At 38.2% G+C, this 24,634-nt stretch overlaps 1 protein-coding gene across 11 annotated transcripts in view; it reads left to right on the forward strand.

Moving 5' to 3' along the window:
• Positions 1 to 24,634, forward strand: part of LOC122526224 — a 218,115-nt gene that overhangs the window by 121,138 nt on the left and 72,343 nt on the right. For all 11 annotated transcript variants that reach the window (XM_043649484.1, XM_043649482.1, XM_043649481.1 and 8 more), the window contains one exon: positions 1,889 to 2,049. In XM_043649484.1, coding sequence (XP_043505419.1) covers positions 1,962 to 2,049 — 88 coding nt within the window. In that variant the 5' untranslated portion in view covers positions 1,889 to 1,961. The remainder of the gene's footprint in view (positions 1 to 1,888; positions 2,050 to 24,634) is intronic.

Consider the following 24,634-nt stretch of genomic DNA (forward strand, 5'->3'; position numbering starts at 1 on the left):
ACGCTGCGGCGAAGTTCATTTGTGCCAGGTGACAAGGAAGATGTTGAGAGAGAACGAGATAAATAGAAAGAGAAAGGGAACGAGATATAGATAAAGAGTGATAGAGGGAGAGGCAAATAAAAAAATAACAAGAAGGAAAGAAATAAAAGCGGAATGAGAAAGGGAGAAGGCAGCGGAACGCCGCCGACGTTTCCTTCGTTGCGTCGCTGCGTCGTCGCTGCGAACGAGCAAATTTAATTTCTGGGTAACATTACACCTTAGGAGCCTTATTCCGAGCGCCATTGTGCGCGCCTGCGGGGGTGGTACAGAGAGACACTCGATCGCAGGACTCCATTTGCGGTTTAGCATAATGGAAACCCAACGCTCCCCGGGGCCACCGTCGGTTTCCTCCCGCCCCTCCCCCTGTCTCTCTTTTGCCCACCACCACCTCCACCTACAGCTACGACGACGACGACGACGACGACAACCGCATCTACCATCTCTTCCTTTTCCTCTCGTGGTACAACTGGACAACCGAGTCTTGGTCTTCTCCGACATTCAATTGTTGACGAAAAGCTTCCTAATCATCCTACATACTCTGCCTACAGATTTCTCATCTCCAAGGATTCCCGTTTCTTCTATTCATAGTAGTTTAATGTAGTCTATTATTGCTATGAAATTGTTTCAATTGGAAAAGCTAAAAGATGAAGGTGTAAATGTCACATTTCGGAATGTTTCTAAATTAATTATTAGTTGTTTCTATAATATTAGATCCTATCGTAGCAGGATAATATGTTGATCTCTTCTTGGCTCTCAGTGGTGAAGTACTTACGTGACTTCGTCCCGTGGTTGCTAATTTAAGCAGGCCACGTTTAAAGTCGATGTAAAATTTAACGAATTCGTAAGAGTGGGGTAATGAAGAAGCTTTCAGAAAAATGAAAATTCCACTTTTGGGATTGAAAGATGGAAAGAGAGGAGCAAGGATAAACGTCGAGCGTTTCTATACGCACCACAATGACACACTCGTTCCATCATGATAATTACATTTATACGTTATCCCTGGCCTTCCCTTCTTTTTCTTTAACTGCATGTCTGCCTGACTCTATCTTTTTTCCTCATATTCTTTTTCTCGGTTCTTGCCCACCTACATTTTAAATTACACGCTCCTGGAAACTTAAAATCGAATTGCTATGCGAGCTTGACCGGATTGGCAGAGGAAGAACAGATAAAAAAAGAAAGAAAGAGAGGGTAGAAAAAATAAAATGAAAAATAAAAAATGGAAAACGAGTTAATCACCGAGCCTCTACCTCGAGTGAAATTACAAAGGCAAAAATTACGCGGATAATCGCTTTCCGCAACGGTAATTGCAATCAGCCAGTGGAACAAAGGCTTAATTGCCATCTTCGGCGATACGCTAATACCAGTCGTATTCGACGATCGTAAGAACGTGCATTCGATGCATTCGTGCGGGCAAGCGTGAATGTGGTTATTGTACAAACTATGAAACGATCGAAAATATCAAATATTGATTTTATCATATGCTTTTTCTTCTTATTTATTGGTTTCAATCGAAAATTTGATTATAGGATTTACGATAAAAATAATAGATTTCATCGATTTCGAAGAAATATATGTTTATTTTTAAATCACGCACGCGAAATAGTTGAATTTTAAAATAATAAAAGGCAATAATCTCTTGAAAAACGAGGAAGACGATTTTTAAGTAAACTGTCTCACTTGATTCCATTTAAAGTAGAAACGAGAAGGTCCTCGATTAACTTTATAAACGTTGTTCACTTTTTCTTCTTGCTTTATTTTTTGTATTTTTTTTTTCTCTTGCGAGAGTAACAGCAGCAGCAGCAGCCCCGGTACTCATTCTTTTTTCCATTTTGTTTTTTCAACGTTACAGAGAGGGCTGTGATGAGGGAAGCAGGCTAGAAGAAGGACCCTGTCGCGCATGCGCCGGTAGGAGCACAAGAAAGATGCAGCCATCCTCGAGAGCCTTATTAAGCCCGGTGCTGCTTCTAATCTTCGCAGGAAGCATCGGTGCCTTCAACTCGCGACAAGGAGGTAAGAAGCTTCGAGCTTTCACGACGAAGATTTAGACGATGTAGGATGCTTTGTCGAGAAAAGAAACTACGACGACGACGACAACGACGACGACTACGACGACTACGACGACGACGAAGACGAGGGAAGGATCACGACAATGACGAGGATAAAAACAAGAGGGGTGGGAAGGGATGAAATGATAATGATGCATCCAAGAACGAAGGGTAGATATTTACCGTAGAAAATGTCGATGAACAGAACCGTGCTCGACGCGTTCGCGATCGTTCAACAATTTTTCCTTTCTAATCTTTTATTTTCTTCGGAAAAATATACAGTAGAGAACTGCACAATATTTACTCACTCCGTCCAAGCTACTTAATGCGATTTTCTTGTTTTCTTTCTTTCACTCTCTCTCTCTCTCTCTCTCTCTTTTTCTTTATCGTTTTGACTTTCGTTAATGTATTATCTTAAAGTAAATATTCGTTGGATAATAATTAGAGATAGAAAAAATATAAAAAATAATAATTATCTTTGTTATTTAAGATCGTGAGACAATTTTGTAAGGAAAAACTATAGCGAATAGGTTGACGTTGGTATTTCGAACCTAGGGAAGATATTACGCACGTTTCGATACTCACCGAAGAAAATGCGAATACGTGCGAGATGTTTCCAAGGTTTCTAGTACTTTCTGGTGTTAGCAGTTCCTACATTTCCACCTCTCTTCCCTTTGTCTTCTTCTATCCGCAGAGGAGAGTCGCTTTTGTAGAGAGTAGCTCTTAGTGGCCATTTCCTAGATTAAGGTCACCTGAAAAGCAGATAGTTGTAAGATGGGAAAGAGAGAGAGAGAGAGAGAGAGAGAGAAAATGAAAGAGGAATGAGAGAGCAAGAGAGTCTCGAAGTACGAAGGGCAAAACTTCTCGTATACGCTTCAGGAAAACTGTTACGCGTTACGGACATCGTGTTCGAGAGATAGTGCACTCTCGAGAATTTCGGAATGCGCCGGATAAATTGTTCGAAGATTTACGAGATTTAGTAATGACTCTAAGCGCAACCACTTTAAAGTTAAGTACAGTTACATTCGGACCGAGAACACCACGCGTCTCGCGGACTCCTATCGTTCCTTTTTTTCTTTCCTTTTTGTTCTTCCTAGATTTTTATCTTGGAAACTTAGACAAATTCGTGGTAATTTAAGGGAATACGAGAATCGCCCCAACGTTCATTTTAGGCCCCTGCATCTCGCGCGATAACCGTAAGGAGACATTCTGCGTTGCATAACGGAAATAAAATAGTACACGTTGAGCGAGTTATTTTCTTTAAAAAAGAAAAAAAAAGCAGAGAACAACCGTTTGGATCAGGGAAAATTATCAAAACAATTCATTGCACGTTGTAGTAATGGAACGCCAATAATATTGAATTTGATGAAAAGCGTATAAAAATATAACTTAATAAATTATTAAATGCAACGCATATAACATTTTTATATCGAATTTTGAAATTTGAATACTCAATGATCAGTTTCGGTAGAAATTACTCATATACATAAATATATTCTAGATACGCGTTAATGCCGAAGAATAATTTCGACTCGAGAAGAAAATGAAAAAAAGAAAAAACTAATAAGAAGAAAACGAGGAAGCTCTTTCTCTCGGAATTCTCCGAGGAATTTCTACCTTTCATTAGAAAAAAAAAGAAAAAAGAGAGAAAAAAAAGTCGAACAAAGCGGTATTGTTAGCGTGGTACGTTCTACGCTAATTGCCGGACTTTCAACGAGTATCGTTATATTGCTAAAAACCCTAAATTGGTCTCGAAACTCGGGGAGAACAAAGTTCATGATAGAATGAAATAACATCGACGAAATCTGTCGAAATATAGATTAGTTGGATAACTTCCGCGAGTTCTTCCAAGCGAAATTATTATTTTTGCTTTTTTTTTTTTTCGTAAATCTCTACTTAAAAAAATGCTTCAGTATGCTTATATATATATATTACCTTGGTCTGACCTCATTCGAAATTAAGGCCGTCTGATAATACCTCCTACGCTTACGAGTTAGAAGCAAAGATCTCTCTCGGTGTTGGGTACCGTAATCGTAAAGAGCTTGATTAGCGCGAAATTTATGTCCGGAACAGGGAGGGTGGGAGGAACACAGGGAGGAAAAATTTGTCGGTGAAGTTCATTTGAAAAGTGACGTCAGAACCGATGGTGACGGGAAGTTGGTTGGAGAGATATATCGCCGAAGAAGAAAGGTCGCTCTAATCGCATGGCAAATAAGATTATCTGATCGAATATTAATGGCAACCTCGCGTGACCCCTCCTGCGATCTGTGACGAATTACAAGCTTCTCCTTCTTTTACCTCCTTCCTCTTTCTTTTTTCATTTGTTCCTTGCCTTTTATACGTGTACATGTATATACTTTAATGTCAGTGGAGTTTAAAGACGATCGTAAATGTGTATGCGTTTAGTTGGTGCGTGCGTGTCTGCAGTGACGACGAGCGAAGTTAATCTCGAACCACGAATTTACAGCATATAAACATGCTGTCCCAGTTATCTCGGACTCACTTGAACGACGAGGTTCTCTCCTTGCAACTCCTGCTGACTCCTTATCGCATTAAAAAACCTTTTTTCGTTCTACATTTTTTATCTTTCTCCTTTATTTCGCGCGTAAGCTTGTTACAGTATCGGTTGCATAGAGAGACGAAGAAAGAAATAAAGAAATAAAGAGTGTACGAGCATATCTCCAAGTCAAAGATATATAATTTTAACGATTCTTTTTATATTCCGACGAGACATTTCCGCGTTAAGAACTTTTAATCGATATAAACTTCTAATCGATAAATATGATCTTATTGAAAATAATATCGAGTGAATAATTTAAAATAAAATTCTATTACTGGCAAGAGAAATTTTGAATAAACGCATTTGAGAGAGAATATACGTATAGTATTTATATAAGTAACATAATAATAATGCTCGCTTTATACCACCAATTGCAGGACATCTTGTATTTCTTTAGAATACTGTAGTAGGAATATTATTCGTATAATAAAACAATCGAATATAATAGAACGTTCATTTAACAGAAGATTTGCATAACTGGTGTTTATATAACGCAAGTCTTACCGTTTACAAATATAATGCAGAGAAAACAATGTTTCTATAGAAGTAATAATTATTATCGAAATTGTGAAAATAATAAAATCGACACTCGAGTTAGGAGCAAATATCTGTGATTCACTTCATGGATTCGTATTCTTTGGCAGAAGCTAAACGTTTAAGTGGGTCTCTCTAATTAAGCTCGCTTTACGACTGTTCGAAACGTTACTGTCACTCCGTTGTCGTCCGGTTGTCCGTGTTTCTTACGTCGGCGTCTTAACGAACGACCAGAAGCTCTCTCTCTCTCTCTCTTTTTCTTCTCTTCCTTCCCCTTTTCCAAACACAAGTACGTGATTGCTCTGGCCTCTTTTGCCGGCTCGTGTCGCCTTTTTTTATACGTGCGAGGGAGTAGGACGTGCCTAGAGTCCTTCTTTCGCCGCAAGCATGGCGAAGATACAAATAGAAAGAAAGAAAGAAAGAGGAAAGGGAATTTAAGTGTAACGATAGAGAAGAGGAATCAAGAGACACGGAGAAATACTCGTTCGTGCTAGGAACGAACGTGAGGGAAGAATATCTTGGGGAAAGGGAATCGTCCTTGTAGAATCTTGTCAGCCAATGCTCATCAAGCAGACATTTTTAAGGTCTCTTCTCTTTCTTTGTTCGTGTTCTTATAGGCGATTACAAACTATTGGCTTCTTCGAAAAGCTCATACTTAATTTATATCGAAATTTGAGAGAAATAAATTTTCAATTGTTTTATTAAAACAATAAAAAGAAAATATTTCTCTTTAAGTAAGTACTATTAGCGAAAAGGGCAATTACTAAAGTAGGATTCGCGAAATCAAGTCAAAGTTATTTCTTCCAGTGAACGGACTCGTAAAATGACTGGCGCCCTTAGTAAAAGAGTATCCAATCAGAAAGGAGCATTTCTTTCTCCGTCGAGCCGATTTCTTACGTTAATCTCATATCCTCCGTCGAGAGGAGTCGTATAAGTTGGACTATCTATAGGTCAGCCCCATTAATTCCTCTCACGGAGTAGAGCTTGAAAAAAAATTCGATTCCACAGCAATATTCACGATTGGTCGCGCCCATCGGAAGATGAAAGAGTGCCAAGTGTGCTAGAGATTTTTATTTCCGGAATAAAAGCGCTCATGAATTCGTTCCACCGAATAGTTAACTACCTAGTTTCTCAGTTTAGAAAAAAAAAAAGAAAGACGAATTTCGATTCGCCCATGAATGTTGCTCAATTTTTTTATTTTTATTTTTATTTTCTCTTCATCCGATACTTCCTCTTACATTTCCCTTTTTTCTCCGAATATTTTATACGACGAATGATAAAAATATACGTACGTCTTTTTCGAAGTATCCAGGAAATATATATGATCATGTTTAAATAAGTAGATATTTGAAAAATGTATCTACGAATATTTCATATATTTCTTATATTTATACGTTTAACATAAAGTGAATGGATGATAAAAAGATAATACCTATATACTATATATATAAAGGTTCGATGGAAATAATTTGTGTTGCTCATTTATCAATGGCCGAGGATATAGAAGAGTAGAGTGAGAACGCGATAAGAGAGAGGTGTCAGAGAAACTCGAGTTCGCGCATAGTTGACTTCTCTCTTTCGTCGAACTTTACTCTTACACTTTTCCCCGCCGCTCTCTTTCCCTTCTTACTTACCTATATCGACTTTCTCGCATTCACGAAAGTGGTCGGTAGATAAAACTCGTCGCTACTAAAGTCCCTAGGCGCGGCAAGTTCGCGTAACCGTAAGGACGATGAGAAACGAGCCCGTAGGAATTTTCAACCGAGAAAAAGCCTCGAGGAACACTACCGTCTTTTCTCGACCAAGAGAATCCGAATTTTCTTTTGTCCAACGAACGCACTCATTTCTTCCACTAGCTATGACTTTTCTATCACTTTACCCCCAATAAACCCGGCAAAAATTCAACAGTTTTTTCGCATTAACAGCCAAATTCTCGCTAACGCGCGCGCGCGCGGCTATAAATTTATTTTTTATAGGCGTATTGAAAAGAAATTCGAGCGAACGCTCGAACGTTCGACGCAAAGAAACATTAAAAACACGTATTATGGGATTATAGACTGGTCTTTCAGGATCGAGACGTAATTTAAACGAGCAGTCTCGGGAAAATGTTAATAGAGTATTCCCTTTCAGAAGTTCGACAAGCGTGCACGCTCGTTTTCACTCTCTCCGTTCGTTTTCGAGCTTAGCCCCATTGCTTGCTTTGAGATGTATCAAAGGTATAAGGTTGGATGGGATTAGTATCTCGCAGTAAAATAATGACGTGTGTTGGCCATTTGCGCGCGTTTACCGATGGAATGGGGCAGGAAGTTCGAAAGGGGGAAGGGTGGATATAAACGGGTTTGGAAGGAAAGGAGGAAGAACTTATCGGGGATGGATTTAATTCCTTAAAAGCTAATGCATTTCGAAGTCAAACTTTCCAGCGAAATTCCGTGCGCCCATTTGATTTACATACGCGCGAAGGATCAGCCGGGATAAAAGATAACCAAGCTTCTCTTTCCTCCACGTTCATGGAATAAATATCCATGCGAGAGGGAAGAAATGTATCCGATGCGCTAGAATGTGCGATAGAATCCTCCCTGCGAGGATTCAAATAAAAATCGCTTGACAAAAAATTTAACAAAATCAAAACCCCTTTTGCAAACTGATTTATTATGGTAGACAACCAAAATTATTCCGCAAATCATTATTTTCGTTTCCTCTATATATCTCCGAGTGTAATCCGTATTACGAATATTATCTTTCGAAGCTTGAAAAAAGATGAAGAAATTTTCGGACGAGTGGAAGGCAGAAACATTTAATTCTGTTTGCGGCTAGCGTGGAATGACGTCCGTGCCAGAATAGAAGATCGGAGACAAATGGTCTGGCATACTTAGCGAGCACTTGACTGTGACAAACTATCGTGCGCTCGGTCCCAAAAAGAAGGGGAAGAAGAAAAAGAGGAACGAAAAGAAGAAGGAGAAGCAGTGGAGATGGAGAGCAAAGCGTGTATTCACGCGTACGCGCGAGCGTCAGGCGCCAGCTTCTCCTCTTTCGACGAACGCGTTTGCATTCCTCAGAGTCCAGAAACGTCGTCGTGACCCTTTATTTCTCTCTTCCTCCTTGTCGTTTCTTCGACCACGAAACTCGATACTTTCCTCTTCACGAAGATTGATGCATGCTCCCTTCTTCTATAATTTAATCTTTCTGATCGTCGAAGAACAAAAATAATATCGTCCATGTTCAGCCAAAAATCTCTAACTAACATTTATGCTAATCTGACAATGAATTATTGCTCTTCAAACGAATTTTTAATGGGAACAAAAATGTGTCAATTGATATTAACAAATATACGCAAATTTGTATAGTTATACAATATACTATTTAATAATTTATTTTATATAAATTTATATCTATATCATTATATCTCCAAACGAATTTTTCCAAACGAATAATGAGTCACATCTTGTCGCACATCCGACGAGTCATTTCGTTTCAAAAAGTTACTCCTCGTTCGAGACTTTTAAAATTAACGCCGGAACGAACAGAGAGAGAGGGAGAAAGAGGGAAAGAGAGCAGAGAGTTGGAGCAGTCAATATCAAGTTTTCCCATCGTCCACGGGGACCCAAAAAGGAAAAAGAAAAATCGTAGAAGGTAGAAGAGAAAAAGAAAAAAAAAGACTTACAACCACGGACTAATCGGTTTGATTCCTCATTCGGAAATTACTAGTTTCACAGTTCTGTTTCTAGCTTTTTTCTTCGGTGTATTCCCAACTATTAAAAAAAAAAATGAAAAAAAAGAAGAAGAAGAAAAAAAGGAAAAGGATCTAACAAATCATGCCGCCGAGAATAACCGAGAAATCAGTGTGGATTCTTTCAAGAATTTTTGACCGATCGTTTCTTTCTCATTCGTACTTCAGAAACGAATGATGGTGTAAAAAAAAGAAATTTAAGAAAAAAACAAATCGAAACCCTGACTAATCGTTCCTTCTGTCGGAGATTGGATTCCTGTTCTCCCTTCGGTATCTTTTTTCTTGTCAGTTTTTCCTTGTCTTTTCGTCCCTTCTTTCTTCCTGTTCCTTCTTCGACATCGAAGAGCTGTCGTGTCGACCACCAATGAAAGCGTATCAAGATAAGACGATCCGGACTGCTCGTTCGTTGCTCGTTCCTTGCTCGTCGTCTTCGCGATCACGAGGAACGACGTGGAGGCACGATAAAGTATATAGCTTTATCTCGTAGACGCGTTTCATTTCTTTCGAAAAGAGCCTTCGTAATTAGAGGCTGCTATCTTGTTCCACGCTCGACGAGTTGTTCGTCGTATTAATTATCCTCGATAAAACGAACGGTAAACGCCAATGCACCGATAAGTTTCTTTCTCTCTCATTCTCCCTCTCCCTCCCTCTCTCTCATATATTTGAGATATCGTCGTTCCTCTTTAACCTGATACTAATTTAGTCAAAATTTCAGTGAGGAAAAGAACAATGAATTATCGATTTAACTATTCGATTAATTCCAGCTCAATCAATTGTTTATTTGTTTCAACTTATTTTCTTTTCTTTTTCTATAAACATTTTCACATTAAATTCTGTTTCTTTTGCCCCCTGTCCCTCTGTCGATTAACGAGTTATCATTATCTCGTCGAAATTCATTTGGCTAAGAATCACTGTTAATATTCGCAAGACGAAACTTTGAAAACGTATTGTAATTATTATCATTATCGTTGTCATTAATTTCAGGCAATCGGTGAAGTACTTTTAACGCCTCGCACAGTAATTGTCGCTCTCCTCGCGCACGTCACTCATTAGTCATTACGATTGAATAATATGTACGTGAAATACATTGCAATTTAATAATAGCGACGTTAACGGTGATGATTCTCGAATATTATTTGCATACGGAAACAATCATATCGTCATTATCATAACACTTTTTCTTTATCATAATGGAATTCAAATTGAGAGAAGAGCGTACACAAATGGGACTGAAAAGTATGAAAAGAGAAAACGAGGTTGACAGTAGGAGGAGGAAGAGGAAGAGGAGGAGGAGGAGTAGGCAAAACGTATTGTGCCCGACGACGAAACAGGCTTCTTTCTTTCTCATCGAGATCGAAAAGTGAGCGATAATTAGTCGCAATTAATCGGTACGTTGAACCAAGCACGGCATATTAATTATTATTATATTTACCGCGCCATTTGGAACGACCGACCGATATGAGATTTTAATCTGGCCGCTCCGATTCGTCGATCGGACGTAAAACGAGAGACAAAAAAAACGAGAAAAAGAGAGAGAGAGAGAGGGAAGGGGATGAGAGGATAGAGTGAAAGAAGGTGGTGCAAAAGAGGGGTCGCTAGAACTGGAAAGCTGTGACGCGTTTGTTGTTTTTGTTCCTCTCTCGGTTTTTTCCTCTCTTATTTTTTGCACGCGCGCGCCCATTTAACGAGGGAATTTGTCGGATGGTGAAATATCTCTTTTGTCTGCCGATGCGACAGGCGGTTCTCGATTATTTTGCCATCCAAGCATGCTACGACATCCCGTTAGAAGGTATGCGACATATTCCTATCTGCCTACGCGTACACCTTCCTAACATTCGATTCTCTAACCATTTACGCAAAAATAAACGTAGACCGAAGGAACTAAATGATTGTTTCTTTGTTTTTAGACGTACTTACTCTTTCTCGTCCAAAAAAAAATTGGATTATTGAAAAAAATAAAAAGTTAACATTAAATCGATATCGCAAAGATTTAGTTAAATGATTCGCGATGTTTCATAGTACTGATACGATATCAATTTTTGTCTCTCTTTCTATCTCCGTATTCCAAGTTGGTAACTCCACCTACTTCTCCCTTGACGCTTTCGCGAGCAAAAGTTTCCCCGAGAAAAATGCGGTTTCATCCGCGTTGAATAATGGATACAAAGTCATTAATATTCGTACTTCTCATTGTTTTATTATCGTGTGTCCGGCTTCGCGAGGATTAAAAGGGCCGCCGTATTTCAAAACGATGTTGCCATGGTACGTATCTGTTACGTTCGATCGTACGTACAATGGAGCTGCTACTGGCCTCTCAGTATTTCTCTCCCTCTCTCTCTCCCTCTCTCTCTCTCTCATTTTTTTTTGCTTCCCAATGGAAAACTCTGGACTTCGATGCTCGTTCGCGATAACTGCGAACGATTCGCGTACAACGAATCGCTCGATAAAACTCTGGAAAACGCTTCTTCGGTAAATTAACGTCGGGTAACGATGTAATAATACGAACGGAAAATACGAGATTATATCGATAGTCGTGTATAGGGAGGAAAGAAAAACTGTGTGATATTCCTTCTCTATCTTTCTCTTTCTTTAAACTCCTGCAAAAAAAAAACTCCTGCTTAAAAAATAAATATAAAGTAAATGTGATAGAAATAATTTCAAATGTACCCGTTTATGTATTTCTATAGTATTCAATGAATTTAAATAATATACAATACATTCTTTTTGCGCATGCAATCAAGTAGATTTGTTATCATTTCAAGTTTATCTATACTAGAATAAATTTGCGTCCACTCTACGTATGTATGTACCGTACTTACCCCTACGTACGTAGCACGTTCTATCGTTGTCGTTCGTCTCTGTCAGCGTTATTACGATTTAGGCGATATCTCTCTCTCTCTCTTTCTCCTTCTCTTTGCAGTTTTCCCTGGGTGATGTCTCTATCAGATAACAGTCGGATCGAACAGTCCAATCGAACAGTAGCAGCACGAGGCACGGTAGTAACGTCAGTAACGCTTAGATCAATTGAAATTCGCGTTATTGCCGAGAAGTTGGGTGCAATATATCGATCGATCCGTCATCTAATACGGGTAATTCCGCTTTATTAGGTTAAACCGCATTAGCTTTCCGGCTTATTAGGTAGGATAGAGATCGTTTCACGATTTTGACCTATTCCTCTCGCTTTCTAAATAAATCATGGCAAAAATACGATTCTGTATAATTATTGCTATCTCGTAAATTAACGCGAATCCCAATATAATATTTCCTACGTTTGTCGATAATAAATTGTAGAAAATACGCACGCGATATATTATATCTGGATATCTATTAACAAAAAAAAAAATACATATGCGTTCCGTTTTACAAATGAACAGGTCATTTTTATTGGTTGGAAGAAAGAAAAAAGATCGTTGAAAATCGAGTAAAGATCCTTATCGCAATGCGATATATGAGTTTCGACTTACGCCGGACATCGATTTCGTTATTCAAACCGTATTTCACTCGATGAGATACGTCATTCGCGATTCTAATTTCCTGCGAATGGACCCCATAGAAACAAAATCGTTCTTCGGATTTCTCTTTACGCGTTACGGTGTTAATTTCAGTTCTATCTTGTCGTTCGAATAGAGAACGCGAAATCGCGTTTATCTATTTCCAATCGTTCCATTCAAGAACGATTTTTCTCATCTTGATTTTCCATTCTCTTTTCATTTTTTTTACCTCCACCTCGTTCCATTCCGTTTCGTTTCGCTTCGGTTTGTTTCTTCTCGTTCCTCGTTAATTTACTCGTACGTTCGAACGAAAAGAATTTTTATCTAGTCTCAACGATAGATAAAGGAAAGGTAGGGAAAGTTAGAGAGAGATAGAGACCGAACGAATAATTTATTTCGTATAATAAATGAAGATAAATGATTCATCGTTATGACCGGGCTACGCTAACGAGAATTATAATCGTAGAAATAATCGGTGGCCGAGTTAATAACGTGTTTATAACGTGGTTAATAACACGAGGATTCTTTCGCCAACCAATTTTCACGACAAGGGATTGTACTACTCGTTGTGAATTAGTTGAATCATCGAAATATTCGTGACAAGCAACACGCGTTGCCCCTGACGTTTACTGCCACATTATACAAATATAACTTTTGAAAATTATACCATGGAATAGAATAAAAAGATCATATAATTTCATTTGAAATTGTAATTGTCAAGTCATAGATTTGTTCATTTTCATGGTATAAATAATGTATGAACGGTAAAAATCGTGTTTTTTTATATAATCGTGTTATTATATCTATATCTTGTTCCATTTATTTTTGATTTTCTTTTTATTTTCCACGATAATCGACAAGTTGACATTCGATGCAGGCTCATCCTCGCGAGGATACAGGGACAAATAACATCGACGGAGGGTAACTCGTTTTCTATCGTAATTCTTTACTTAAAGCCAAGCGTGTAGCTGCTTTTACGCCGTTAACATATCGTACATTCTTATATAGCCAGCTATATTTACTTTGATCGTTGATCACTCGCGATCTTCCCTCCGATGTCTTGTCACATGTGCAAAGCCGTGGCCCTTTTATGTATATAAAGAGAAGAAAGCAGAGAGACAGAGAGAGAGAGAGAGAGAGATAGAGAGAGTGACTTTTCGGTCAATAAACGGTACCGGGAAAGGCGGACAAAGGGAAGAAAAACTGAGAGGAAAATGGTGGAAGAAAAGGCAGGGAAACGAAGCGCAACGAAACGAGGGTTCGAAGAAAAGCCCAATGCTTCGCTCGAGTAATAACGCTGTTTCCTTTTTCAACTCTCCCTCGTGCTAACATGAGCTTCGTTTATACCGGGTGTTCGGACGGATATGAATCGCCCAGAAGCCGCGAGCTAACTCTTTGCAAAAGAGAAAAAACAAAATACCGAGTACAGAGAAAAAGGTAAAAAAGAAAGAAAAGAGGAAGGAAGAAAGAAAGAAACAGCATCGTGGTTTTACCATTGCCCTTTGAACCCAAGCCGAAAGTGAAGCTCACGCTTTTCGGTATTTCCGTGAAAATTTCGATGAAATAGCACTTAAAACTTTGCCGACGTGCTTAACGTGGAATTTATGTACTCGTTCTCTCTCTCTCTCTCTCTTTTATTTTTTTTCTTTTTTATTTATTTTTCTTCTTCGTTCTTTCCTATTATTTCTTTTTTCTTCTTCTTCTTCTTTCTCTTTCTCTTTTTTTCTTTTTCTTTTGTTTAAGTCTTTGATTTCGACTATCGTTCTATCTCGTTAAATCGTTTAAACATCTCGCATGATAACTAATCCAAAATTTCGTATTTTACCAAGCAAAAAAAGCTCTGCTCGCTGGAAAATAAATTTAGTCGCAAGCCGCTCGTCTGTCTGAACTATTAGAAAGGAGGAGTTGAAGATATTTTTAGTAACTATATGATTCCGGTTAAAAAACATACAATTGTAAATAATAATTCAAGTGCAAAACTTTTAAGTTGTATGTGTAACTATGCAACGACGTAATTTGTTAGTTATCTATTTATCCTATTGAAGTCCTTTCGTAATGTACGGTATTGGTCTTAAATTGGGAAGGTGGAAAATACGTTGAGATAACCATCGGATTCGATATTAAGCAAACCCCGTCGAGAGGTGATTTTTTTTCGATAGCTTCTGCTCTATTTATAACAAATCACTCGAGTAAACACCATTGATATGCGATTAATTTTGTTTCCTCGCTGAAATAAGAAAGGAAAAGCGAACGTGTCCTATCTGCTTAAACTAAATTTCAAAGAGCGCGAACCCAACGACGAGACGAGATGAGACGAAACGAGACGAGACGAAACGGCGAACTAAATCTCGTCTCTTCCTTCCCTCTCTCTCTCTCTCTCTCTATCTTTTTTTCTATTTCATTTTTTTCCCTTTACTCCAACAACGCGCATCCTCTTGTCAACTTGGTCTCGTTGCAACGACGCGTCGCATTTGAACGCGACACCCGGTATATTTTTGGCAGCCAGTAACAATAACGACGTCGACTCGTCGAGAAATGGTGTGTACCTTGTTTTAGATTCCCAGACTAAGCTTTTCTTCTTCTCTTTTTCCGTCTTTCTCTCAACCCAACGACGTCTTTTTCGCTTTGTTGGCCATGCGAACGCCTAAACGCCCTGCTGCTCGCTCGTTAGTCCTACCCTTGCGTATCCTCCGCCGTCACGACGAAGACACAATCAAGGATCTATCTATACAGATCTTCAGAGGAGAATAACGGAATATATAAAGTTGTATCCGTATACATATTATTACGAGAACGTTTCGCTTATTGTATATTTCCTTTCTTTACATTCGTACCATTAATTAAAGATTTGCAGTTTGAATAATTCAACGTCTAGGACTAATTTAGAACATTTCTATAGATTTACATAATCGATAAAAGTGAACGATTTCCAGGACTATTATTATCGACTAGCGATTTTAAGCGTCATCCTTCATTTTAATAGCCGTACATACGTATTATACGTATGTATTTGTAATTAAATGACACCTTATAATTAAAGCTCGTTGCCCTGCGTTCTACGATGATGAATTGCGCGTTGATTATTCGCCGTACGTATATGTATACGTATGTACGTCATTTATTATCCGAACGATTAATACATTATAATCATTCGTAATATGTTTCTAGTTATAACAAATCACATTACACTCATTACGCACGCTGATGTTTATTTAGGAACAAATAATTCGCTCGCGTATACAGACACTCGTAATGATGGTTAATATTACTTTGGAGTATGTATATGTATTTTGCGTACGCTCGAACCGTACCGTAAAATCGAATTGCGTTATGACAGTTTAATATAGGAGACGCATTGCTTGCATTAGCAATCCAACTAATTTTGATACGTTCCTGCTGCTTGTTTACAATATCGGCGCACACGTCTACGCTTATATCGTGCGTTATGTGATTGACAAGAATTTCGCTTAACGAGCAGGAACGCAATGGAAAATTTATCGAGCCCATTTTATACGATATGTTGTTAGAAAATGTTCATAAACTAACGAATAACAAATAAATCATTTCAAGGGAACAATGCGCCTGGGATTATTTTCTGTATTTAACAAATAATATTTCAAAATCACTCTTCCGAAACAAATAATACCCAGTGAAATTTGGAATGTCCCAAGTTTAACAATGTAAAATCTTCCGAGCTTCTAAGACTTCGTAAACTTAAAGATCCAGAATATATTAAACATTAGAAATTCTAACTCGTCCATTCGCCATACTACACAAATTCTAGGCGACGCATAAACCAAGAAGAGAAAGAGAAGAAGACGCGGGAGTGGCATCTTCACGACGCCTTCCTTCGTGTCCAGCGTCATCGTTGTCATCTCGAAAGCTCGCAAGCTTTGCAAAATATATTATCGAAGATGGGACAAAAGGAGAGAAAGAGAATTTCTTCTTGTTTTTCACGGTGGTCGTCGTCTCTTTTAAACGAGCTCGTGACACGCGACAAAGAAAAAGATAGAAATATATATATATATATATTTATATATAAAGCATGCACACACGCACACGAGAAACATAAAAGACACTGTGCGTGTCCAGGAACTTCTATTATTAGTCCTAATAGACCATATGTTTTGAGAAGAAGGAAAGAATTTTGTTCTCTTTCTTTCTTTTCTCTAACTTTATGCTCTCTTTCCCTCGTATTTTTCTTTTCTTACGCGACTTCTCCGCACGTTTGTCGAGCTTTCTTTTTCCCTTTTTCTCTCTCTCTATTCTGTTGGTCTTCTTTTTTCTTTTTTTTTTTTGTTAGCTATCCGTTGTTTTTTAGAAAAGGGACGACACATCGAAGAGAGACGAGAAATTTATCGCGCGCGTTGCTTTTTCCGGCGCGTTCGGATCGATAAATCGGCTCGCACGGCTTCCTCCTCCGGTCATAGGGAAATAAATTTTGCGGCGACTTGTCTGCCCTTTTTTCCTACTGTAATGGCCGAATAACGAATCGGTCAACGATTCCAACGGACAACAGAGAAAGAGAGAAAGGATTACCATCGTGGATCTCACGCTTCGATTTCGATATTTATTTTAATCCTTGGAACGGTTAAATAATCGAATGGCTCTTTTGTTTCAACTTCGACTCCCTTTTTATATCCCTTTCCTCTATTCCATTATTTATTTCTTTCTTTCTTTCTTTCTTTCTACCTTCAACAGTAAAATCAAAGTTTTCATTTTGAAGAAATTAAAGGTACTCGCCGAGTTCACTTTTCTGTCGCGCGAAATGAAAGTAAACTCGCTTTCAAGAAAGTTCATGACTCCATTACGTTGCGCGTGGAATTCTACGATTAATTATAAGAAAGACTATTCTTAGTATATGTGTGTGTGTGTGTAAGAGAGAGAGAGAGAGAGAGACATACAGAGTTACTACAGAGTAGAAATCAGAGGTAGTATAAAAGAAAAAAGAAGAAGGAAAAGATGAAGAAAAATAGGAGAAGATAAAGAATGAACAGTAGCGAGAGTCTGAAAATAAAATGTAAAAATGGAAACGCCACAGTTGCGTGAATTTCTCGAATCGAAGCGATCTTGCGGTGCCAGCAATGGCCAGGAAATGAAAAAGAGGAAACGGAGATTGAAAAAAGAGAAGAAAAAAAAACAAGAAAAGGTATAGGAAACACCTTTATTTCTTTAAAAGTTTTTTCCTTTCTCCTTTTCGCGATATTCTGCCTTTTCATCGGCATATTTTTTTCTCTCCTCTTTCTCCTACATCCTCCCCCGTTGTAATCTAAATACATTTATTTAAACTTTTGTACTTTAGATACGTAATTTTGAAAATGTGAAAAAGAACTGTCATTTTTTTGTATTATCTTCGTAAATAATTATATCGACGTTAAGATAGTCTCGTTAATTCTAACGAGAAGCTCAGTGTTTCTTTGGCATATCTACTCGTGTCATGATAAGAAGGACATGGGGTGTTAGGATCATTCGTGATAATCCTTAACGAGAGACTCATCCTTTAAGGTAGTTTCAATCAAAGCTTTATAGAGTCAGGGAGTTTCTCGAAAGTAACAAGAGCGCACACGCCTCTCTTTTCTGAATATAGCTCGGCAATCTGTGTCGCTGAAAATTTCCGTCGCTCTCTCTCTCTCTCTCTCTCTCTTTCTCTCTTCTTCTTCTTCTTCTCTGGAAAGCAGTTCAAACATTTGAAGTAGTCCACTCGTGATATTAAAGTTCTTGACGCTTCCATGAAAGCGCACGTAGCAGAATTGGCGTACAGCTTCCGGAAGGAGACTCTTTCTCTCTTCTACCCCTAGCCCCAACCCTCTCTCTGTCTACATATATATATATATGTCGCTTCGGAAAATTCTCCAAAACTTTTCAGTCCACCTAATTATCGTATGTTCCAACCGTAACGATATTACACGTAGACGCTAACGATGACTTATAGAGAGTATTCATAAAATAATTACATTGAGGTTTATTATACAACCGTAATACTTTATATTCAAATATATATTTTTTTCATATTATTTTCCTATCAAAATATCGCCATTTTTTGTCTTGATTTCGTCGTGCAAATGATTGTAGGTTATTTTTTGTCGAGATTTGGATAAAGCCTAACGACGAAATAATGAATAAATCGATAGATTCGGTAGACAATGTTATATGTATAAGCACCATTATCGCTATCATGACACATACGTGTTCATCGTTTCGGAGCTTGTATGTTTTGCTGGCTAAAGTCTGAGAGCAAAGACGATAACGCAAAGGCGAAACCGTAACCGGACTACAATATCTCACGTAGCACAATTAGTTCCACGTATTTCGTTCTCCCGACGTGACCGAATCTCGTTCGACAAAACACGGTAATTATTAATCCCAACGGCGGCATCACGGAATCCAGATATCCGCACTAAATCTTGGATCGCGCAAGCGTTCGCTTCGAGGTCCCCTTCTTCTCCACTGCTATCTTCATCATTGCCTCTCTCTCTCTCTCTCTCTCTCTCTTTCGTTCTCGCGTATAGCAACCTTACTCTCGTTCTTCCTCCCTACGGCGATTCATCATCGAAATCTTTCACGGATTACAGTAATTCCATGGCTTTCTCGCGATCGTGTTCGTTAGCGAAGCATACTTGCGCAACCTGCCGTTATATATCAGAGTATAACGTGCACGATAATAGTTTCTAATTGTAAGTAGATATTTCTAATAAATTTAAACTATGCGTATCATATACATGCACGAGCTCTTTTATTGCACACAACTCTGGCCAACCATGTTTGGGTAAACCAACTGTATTTTCATTATACGTTTGTGTACAAGATATAAATTTCATAATGTATGGAAAAGAAGGATTGTTATTTATAAAAAAGAATAAAAGATTTGAGAAACGTATCACTTGGATATATTTCATATACAAAGTTCATATGCGCATAATGTCGAAAGTATCGATTTTCTACCGAATGAAATACGTTAAATAAGAAATAAGAAACGTCCCTTCGAAATATCTATCTTCGCGCATGAAAACGGAATTTCTGTGGCTATCTTTGTCGTGCAAAAACGGGAGAGACGTTTACGAGATCACAAAGGGGAGCCACGATAAATACCACCAAAATAATCTAGTCGTAGGAATAGTAAGGAGGAGTAGAAAGGAAAAGCACTTAAAGGGGTACTCGGAGGTAGGCGAGAAGCACGTGTAAACAAGTAGCGAAGGGTGCTGTGCGTTTTAAATGTCGCCCATCGTAAACGCAACGGCGTGCTTGACATCCGGCATTATCGCGTCATGATTTACGAATTTCGCGAACTGTATTTCACCGTTCGCATCTCCTTTCGTTGAAATTTATTACGACCACCCAGAAATACGTTGGGGAGAAATACCTACATATACAGATACATACAAAGAAATCCACGAAGAAGATGCATTTAACCAAGCTTTGCCGAATAAATTCGCCTTTCCTTTCGTTTTCTATCTTTTTCTTTCCATTCCTTCTTCTTGTTGGTCGCGAGTCCCCTCCCTCGGCTTCCCGCATACATCGCTTCCCCTTTTATTCTTCTTTCCCTCTCTTGTTATTCGTTCCTACGGGAAGACACGATCCTACGACGCGAGCAGACGAATCCGACACACAGTCGATAAATAATCAGATTAATGAAAAATATTTTCCGTTACTGGCGACCACCCTTACGAATTCTCGAACAGGAAAATATCATTCCAATGAATTTCGTGCTTACTCTTTGCGGTTAATGTCAAAATTTCTCATCGAGATTTAATGAATTTACATCGATAACAATAACGTTAATACCAACGTTGCCGTCATTTAAATATACTTTGCAAAAGATATAAGCGGATATAAAAATATATTTTAATAACAAATATCGCGTAGTTTGTTTGTTAACGTACGAGGACAGGTCAAAAAAATGATGGATGCGTCCGTGATTTTGTTTGTAAATTTTGCTCGCAAACGAAATATGAATGTTAATCATGGCACTCTAGGATCCTTCAGCAGGATTGAAAACGAAGAACAGCGAGTTTCGCAATGCCGGCCGTCTCTAAAATATTGGAAAACTTCTCGTTCCTTTGATTTCGCAGAAAAAGCTGCGCTGCGTGATGATTTGCCACACGCATACTACTCTCCTTTCCTCCCTGCCTCCCTCCCTCCTCACTCCCTCCCTCAGTCACTCACTCACTCTCTCTGCATACTTATATACGTGGCACGTATGTAAATACGTAGAAAAATTTGCGTGGTTACGCGACGCTTTAGAAACTAAGAACAACCGTAATCACCTAAAGTAGTCAAAGGGTTCGCTCACGCTTTTGACATTACCACTGTAGTCGGAAGGGATTAATAATAACATTCCCGCATATATCATGGTATAAAGAACGGTAAAGGCCTTCTATACAATTTATCAACCTTAATCATGAATTCCGTGACAGCAAAATGGTACGGTAAGTATGAAAAATGTATTGAAAAGTAGAATCACATTTGACATCGACAATAATTAATATAAGATGTTCAACAAACTTCATTGCATTTTCATTCGATTAAAATAATATAATATGTATAATAACGATAGCACGTTGCATGGTTCAACGCATATATTTGGTGCATAAAATTTCATCGAAAATGCCTCAAGTTTGAAGAGTTTTAATAAGCTTTCCTTCTCTCTCTCTTTTCTTTCTCGTTACCCGAAAGTACGCAGTCAAGGATACGTAAGAGTAAATCACTTTTATCGTCGATGTTAACATTAAGAGCGTTGCGCGTTCGAGTATTACGAAACCACTACAGGGCCCAAGAGGACTATAAAGATCTATAAAAAAGGAAAACGTTCGCAAACTGTTAAAGTCTTTAAGAAATTTTGAACGGAAATATAAAAGGAAATAGACTGGCTTACTCTTTTTCCTTCAAAGGATTTGTATTATTAACGTTACGTTTCCCTCGGTTTTTTTTTTTTTGTTTTTGTTCTTTTTTATTGCGTCTGAAAGAGCTTTTACAATTTATCAAAAATTAGAGAAGGCTGCTCCAGGGTAATTATTTATTTATTTATATTTCTCTCTTAATCGCCTTATTAATCGGTTTAAGTTTGCCTTGATAATTCTTATTAATCGGATAAAGTTGCCTAGAATATTTGAATAAACAAATTGTTACATTAAACAGATTTCATTCTCATTATCAGTGCCAATCGAATATCTTCGGATGAAATGACGAACTCTTCTTCGAACTCCACGTATATCCTTTAAATCGTTTTTTCAGCTTTTCCACCAAGAGTAGACATCAAAAGAAATCTAAAAGCTTCTTTCAAGCATTTTCGAAACTTTATTAGCCATTTCAACGTTCTTTTCCATTCACGTTTGCCATTTCTTATTCCGTACAAATGAATATTTTACTAAAAAGGATCATGTCGTTTTTTATTCATTTTTATTTTTAAGTAGATGTATAAACATTTCAACGAGTTCGTACGCACGTACACTTGTGTATGTGTGTGCGTCTTATATTTTTGAATATAGTTCAATTTGTTTATAAAGTAGCACGAGTCTTTCATTAGAAGCGCTATCAGCGGCATTTTTCCAAAGATTTATCGCCTCTCATCCCAATCTCTTCCTGTCTGTAACCCACCGACTGCTTTTCTATACAGACCTTAAATTCACGTTAAATTTCGTTAAGCTCCGCCCAAACGGGGGCCCAACCTCCTCCTCAATATTTCAGGGCAATTAGGTGGCGATACACCTTCACCGTATCGTAAATTATTTAAGGAAACTCTCGAGTGAAAATAAACCCACGGGTCTGGTGAGGGTCGAGGGTACCCTAAGCTCGTTCTTCACTTACTTAGTCTCAACCCCTAGTGTCGCACTTTTACTAATAAAACGTTCGTCTATACATCACTATTTCGTTCTATGATTGAGAGATCACTCGACATTTTGGAATCTTGTAAAACAATCGGTAAAACAATTGCAATACAATTTACATTTATTTTTCTTCAAGAATATTATTTGTATTAATATAATTGGAATATTAAACAATTTCGATTCGATATCTTATTGGATGAAAAATTTCAACTCCAAGTTTTCCCTGATCGAAAACGTTAGAACAAATATATTTTAGTTTAAACAATCATAAATATTGATAGATTGATGCGTACAATGTATGCGACAAAAGCAATTTTGCTATATTTTTATGTAGTTTATGATTCATTTTTGACGAATAACAATACTCATAATAAAGATACTCGGTTCTGTCTGTAACAATCTCTCGCATGTATTTACGATTGGTAGAAAAATCGATAGCTTCTTTGGAGGTCTCTAACTCACGATTTGGCTCCGTTCATACACTCGATCGCACGTGAAAAAGGAAAAGAGAGATTGGCTCGTTCAAGATTGATTCAATATCGGTAAAAGAAACGAAAGCAACCAACTCGAAAATAAAAATACGTTGGAAAGATGGTAAAAGTTGAAGGAAAAGCACATGCCTAGGTACGAAACCGATGCGTCTTAATTTATCCCTTTCTCGGTACGTTTGGTAAAGTGTCTTTGAGAGGTCGATAAATCAAGGAAGGTGATCGAGATATGGAGATCGAAAGAGAGAAATTCGCGTTAGTCGTCGAGATCTATCACTTAGCGCATGGCACCACCATATCACCGCACTCGTCCCTCCCTTTCACTTCCCACGGGACTTTCACAATCTGGACGCTTTTCCCTTTCCCTATCCTTATAACCTTGTCACCCTTCTTCCATCGTCTTTCAATTTCTACTTCTCTTTCTCTCTTTTAGTGTTTTCACCCTCATCGTTGCAAATCGATATATGCTTCGTGATTGTAGTGACTGCGCACGATGGCAATTTTTATTCTTTATTTTCCTTCTTGCTCCCTTTATTTCTCTCAATCTTTCTCGATATCCAGAAGAGAAAAAGTAGTCAGGACAATGTCCTGTGGGAATATGGATGCGCGACGATGGATGCGACGTTTTCTAGAGCAAGCAAGCAAGCGCGCGTCCTTCTTTTTCCTCTTTTTTGTCTGTCTTCTTCTTTTCACTTAAATACATCAATCCCCTATGAACGTTAACTAGCAGTCTTCGCCGTCTCTCTCCTTCCTTTTCTCTTTAGTCTCTTGGGATTCGGAAGTAGAGAGTCGGTAAGTGAAAAGGAACATGTCGGAGAAGAAACGACCATCGAGACTGGATGAACGTTAATGAGATTATTACCCGTATCGATTACACTACCTATCTGTCTATTTCCCTCTCTCCCTTTATTTGTCTTCTTTTATGACAAGGGATGATTAGAGATGAGAAACTCTCTTTAGATTTTGATCAATGTATATTACTTACTATTCCGTTCGACGTCTCGAATAAGAAAAGAGACAAAATACGACTAATAAAAAAAGCTTTATCGAAAGAACACATCAACTTACTTTTTCAGAGACTTCGGACTATTACGAACGCGAAAACGTTCTTTTTCGCGAGAAAGAGAGAGGACACGATTTTTATTCGGCTCGATTAATCTCTAAGTAAGAATTTCAAATTACGACAGAAGTCTGCGCAGCGTACGCTTTGTAATTCAAAATGAACTAACCGCATTAAATTTGATGCTAAGTGGGTTCGCGTTGCGTTTCAAGGAAAACGGCTTGAATCTTATTTAAGCTGTACATGTATAATAGGTAAGTACGACTAGAATAGGGAGAGAAAGAGAAATAAGCTTCAAGGGTTCCATATTCATGCGTATAATAAATCTTTCTCGGTTGTTGGATGCTCATTACAATCTTTAATTAAATCGCTAATCAAGCGTTTTTACGCTCCTTTTGGACGTAATGATTTTTGTCTAACCAAAGGATCGCGAAATTGCCATTTCTTCTACGAGGAGACGGATAAAATCCTTTGGCGTTAAATCGTTAAAAGCGATCGTTTATTTTCCGATTTATCAACGCGTACGCGGAAAATCGTAAGCGGAAAATCGTACGCGACGTCCGTGTTATTCGTGCGCTTTAATCGCAGTATGTGTAGGTAATAGGAAGGTAGTAGGTGTAGGAAAATAATTCGAACGCTCGAAATTAACGAATATCGCGCGCAACCGACGACGTCCGATTTATTTTCGTAAAATACGGATCGCCGGGTAAAAAGTTATTATTATTTCCCGGCGCCTAGGCAACCTACGCAAAAGGGAGAGAGAAAAGGGTAGGGGGAGATACAACAGCGAATTACTTTTCGGTGAGCGGCCGTACATTTAAAAGAGGAAAATGAATATCGAATTATTATATTGTATCTCTTCTCTGTTT

The sequence above is a fragment of the Polistes fuscatus genome, unplaced genomic scaffold (assembly GCF_010416935.1).
Source record: "Polistes fuscatus isolate 324 unplaced genomic scaffold, CU_Pfus_HIC Scaffold11, whole genome shotgun sequence".
Taxonomy (NCBI): Eukaryota; Metazoa; Arthropoda; class Insecta; order Hymenoptera; family Vespidae; genus Polistes; species Polistes fuscatus.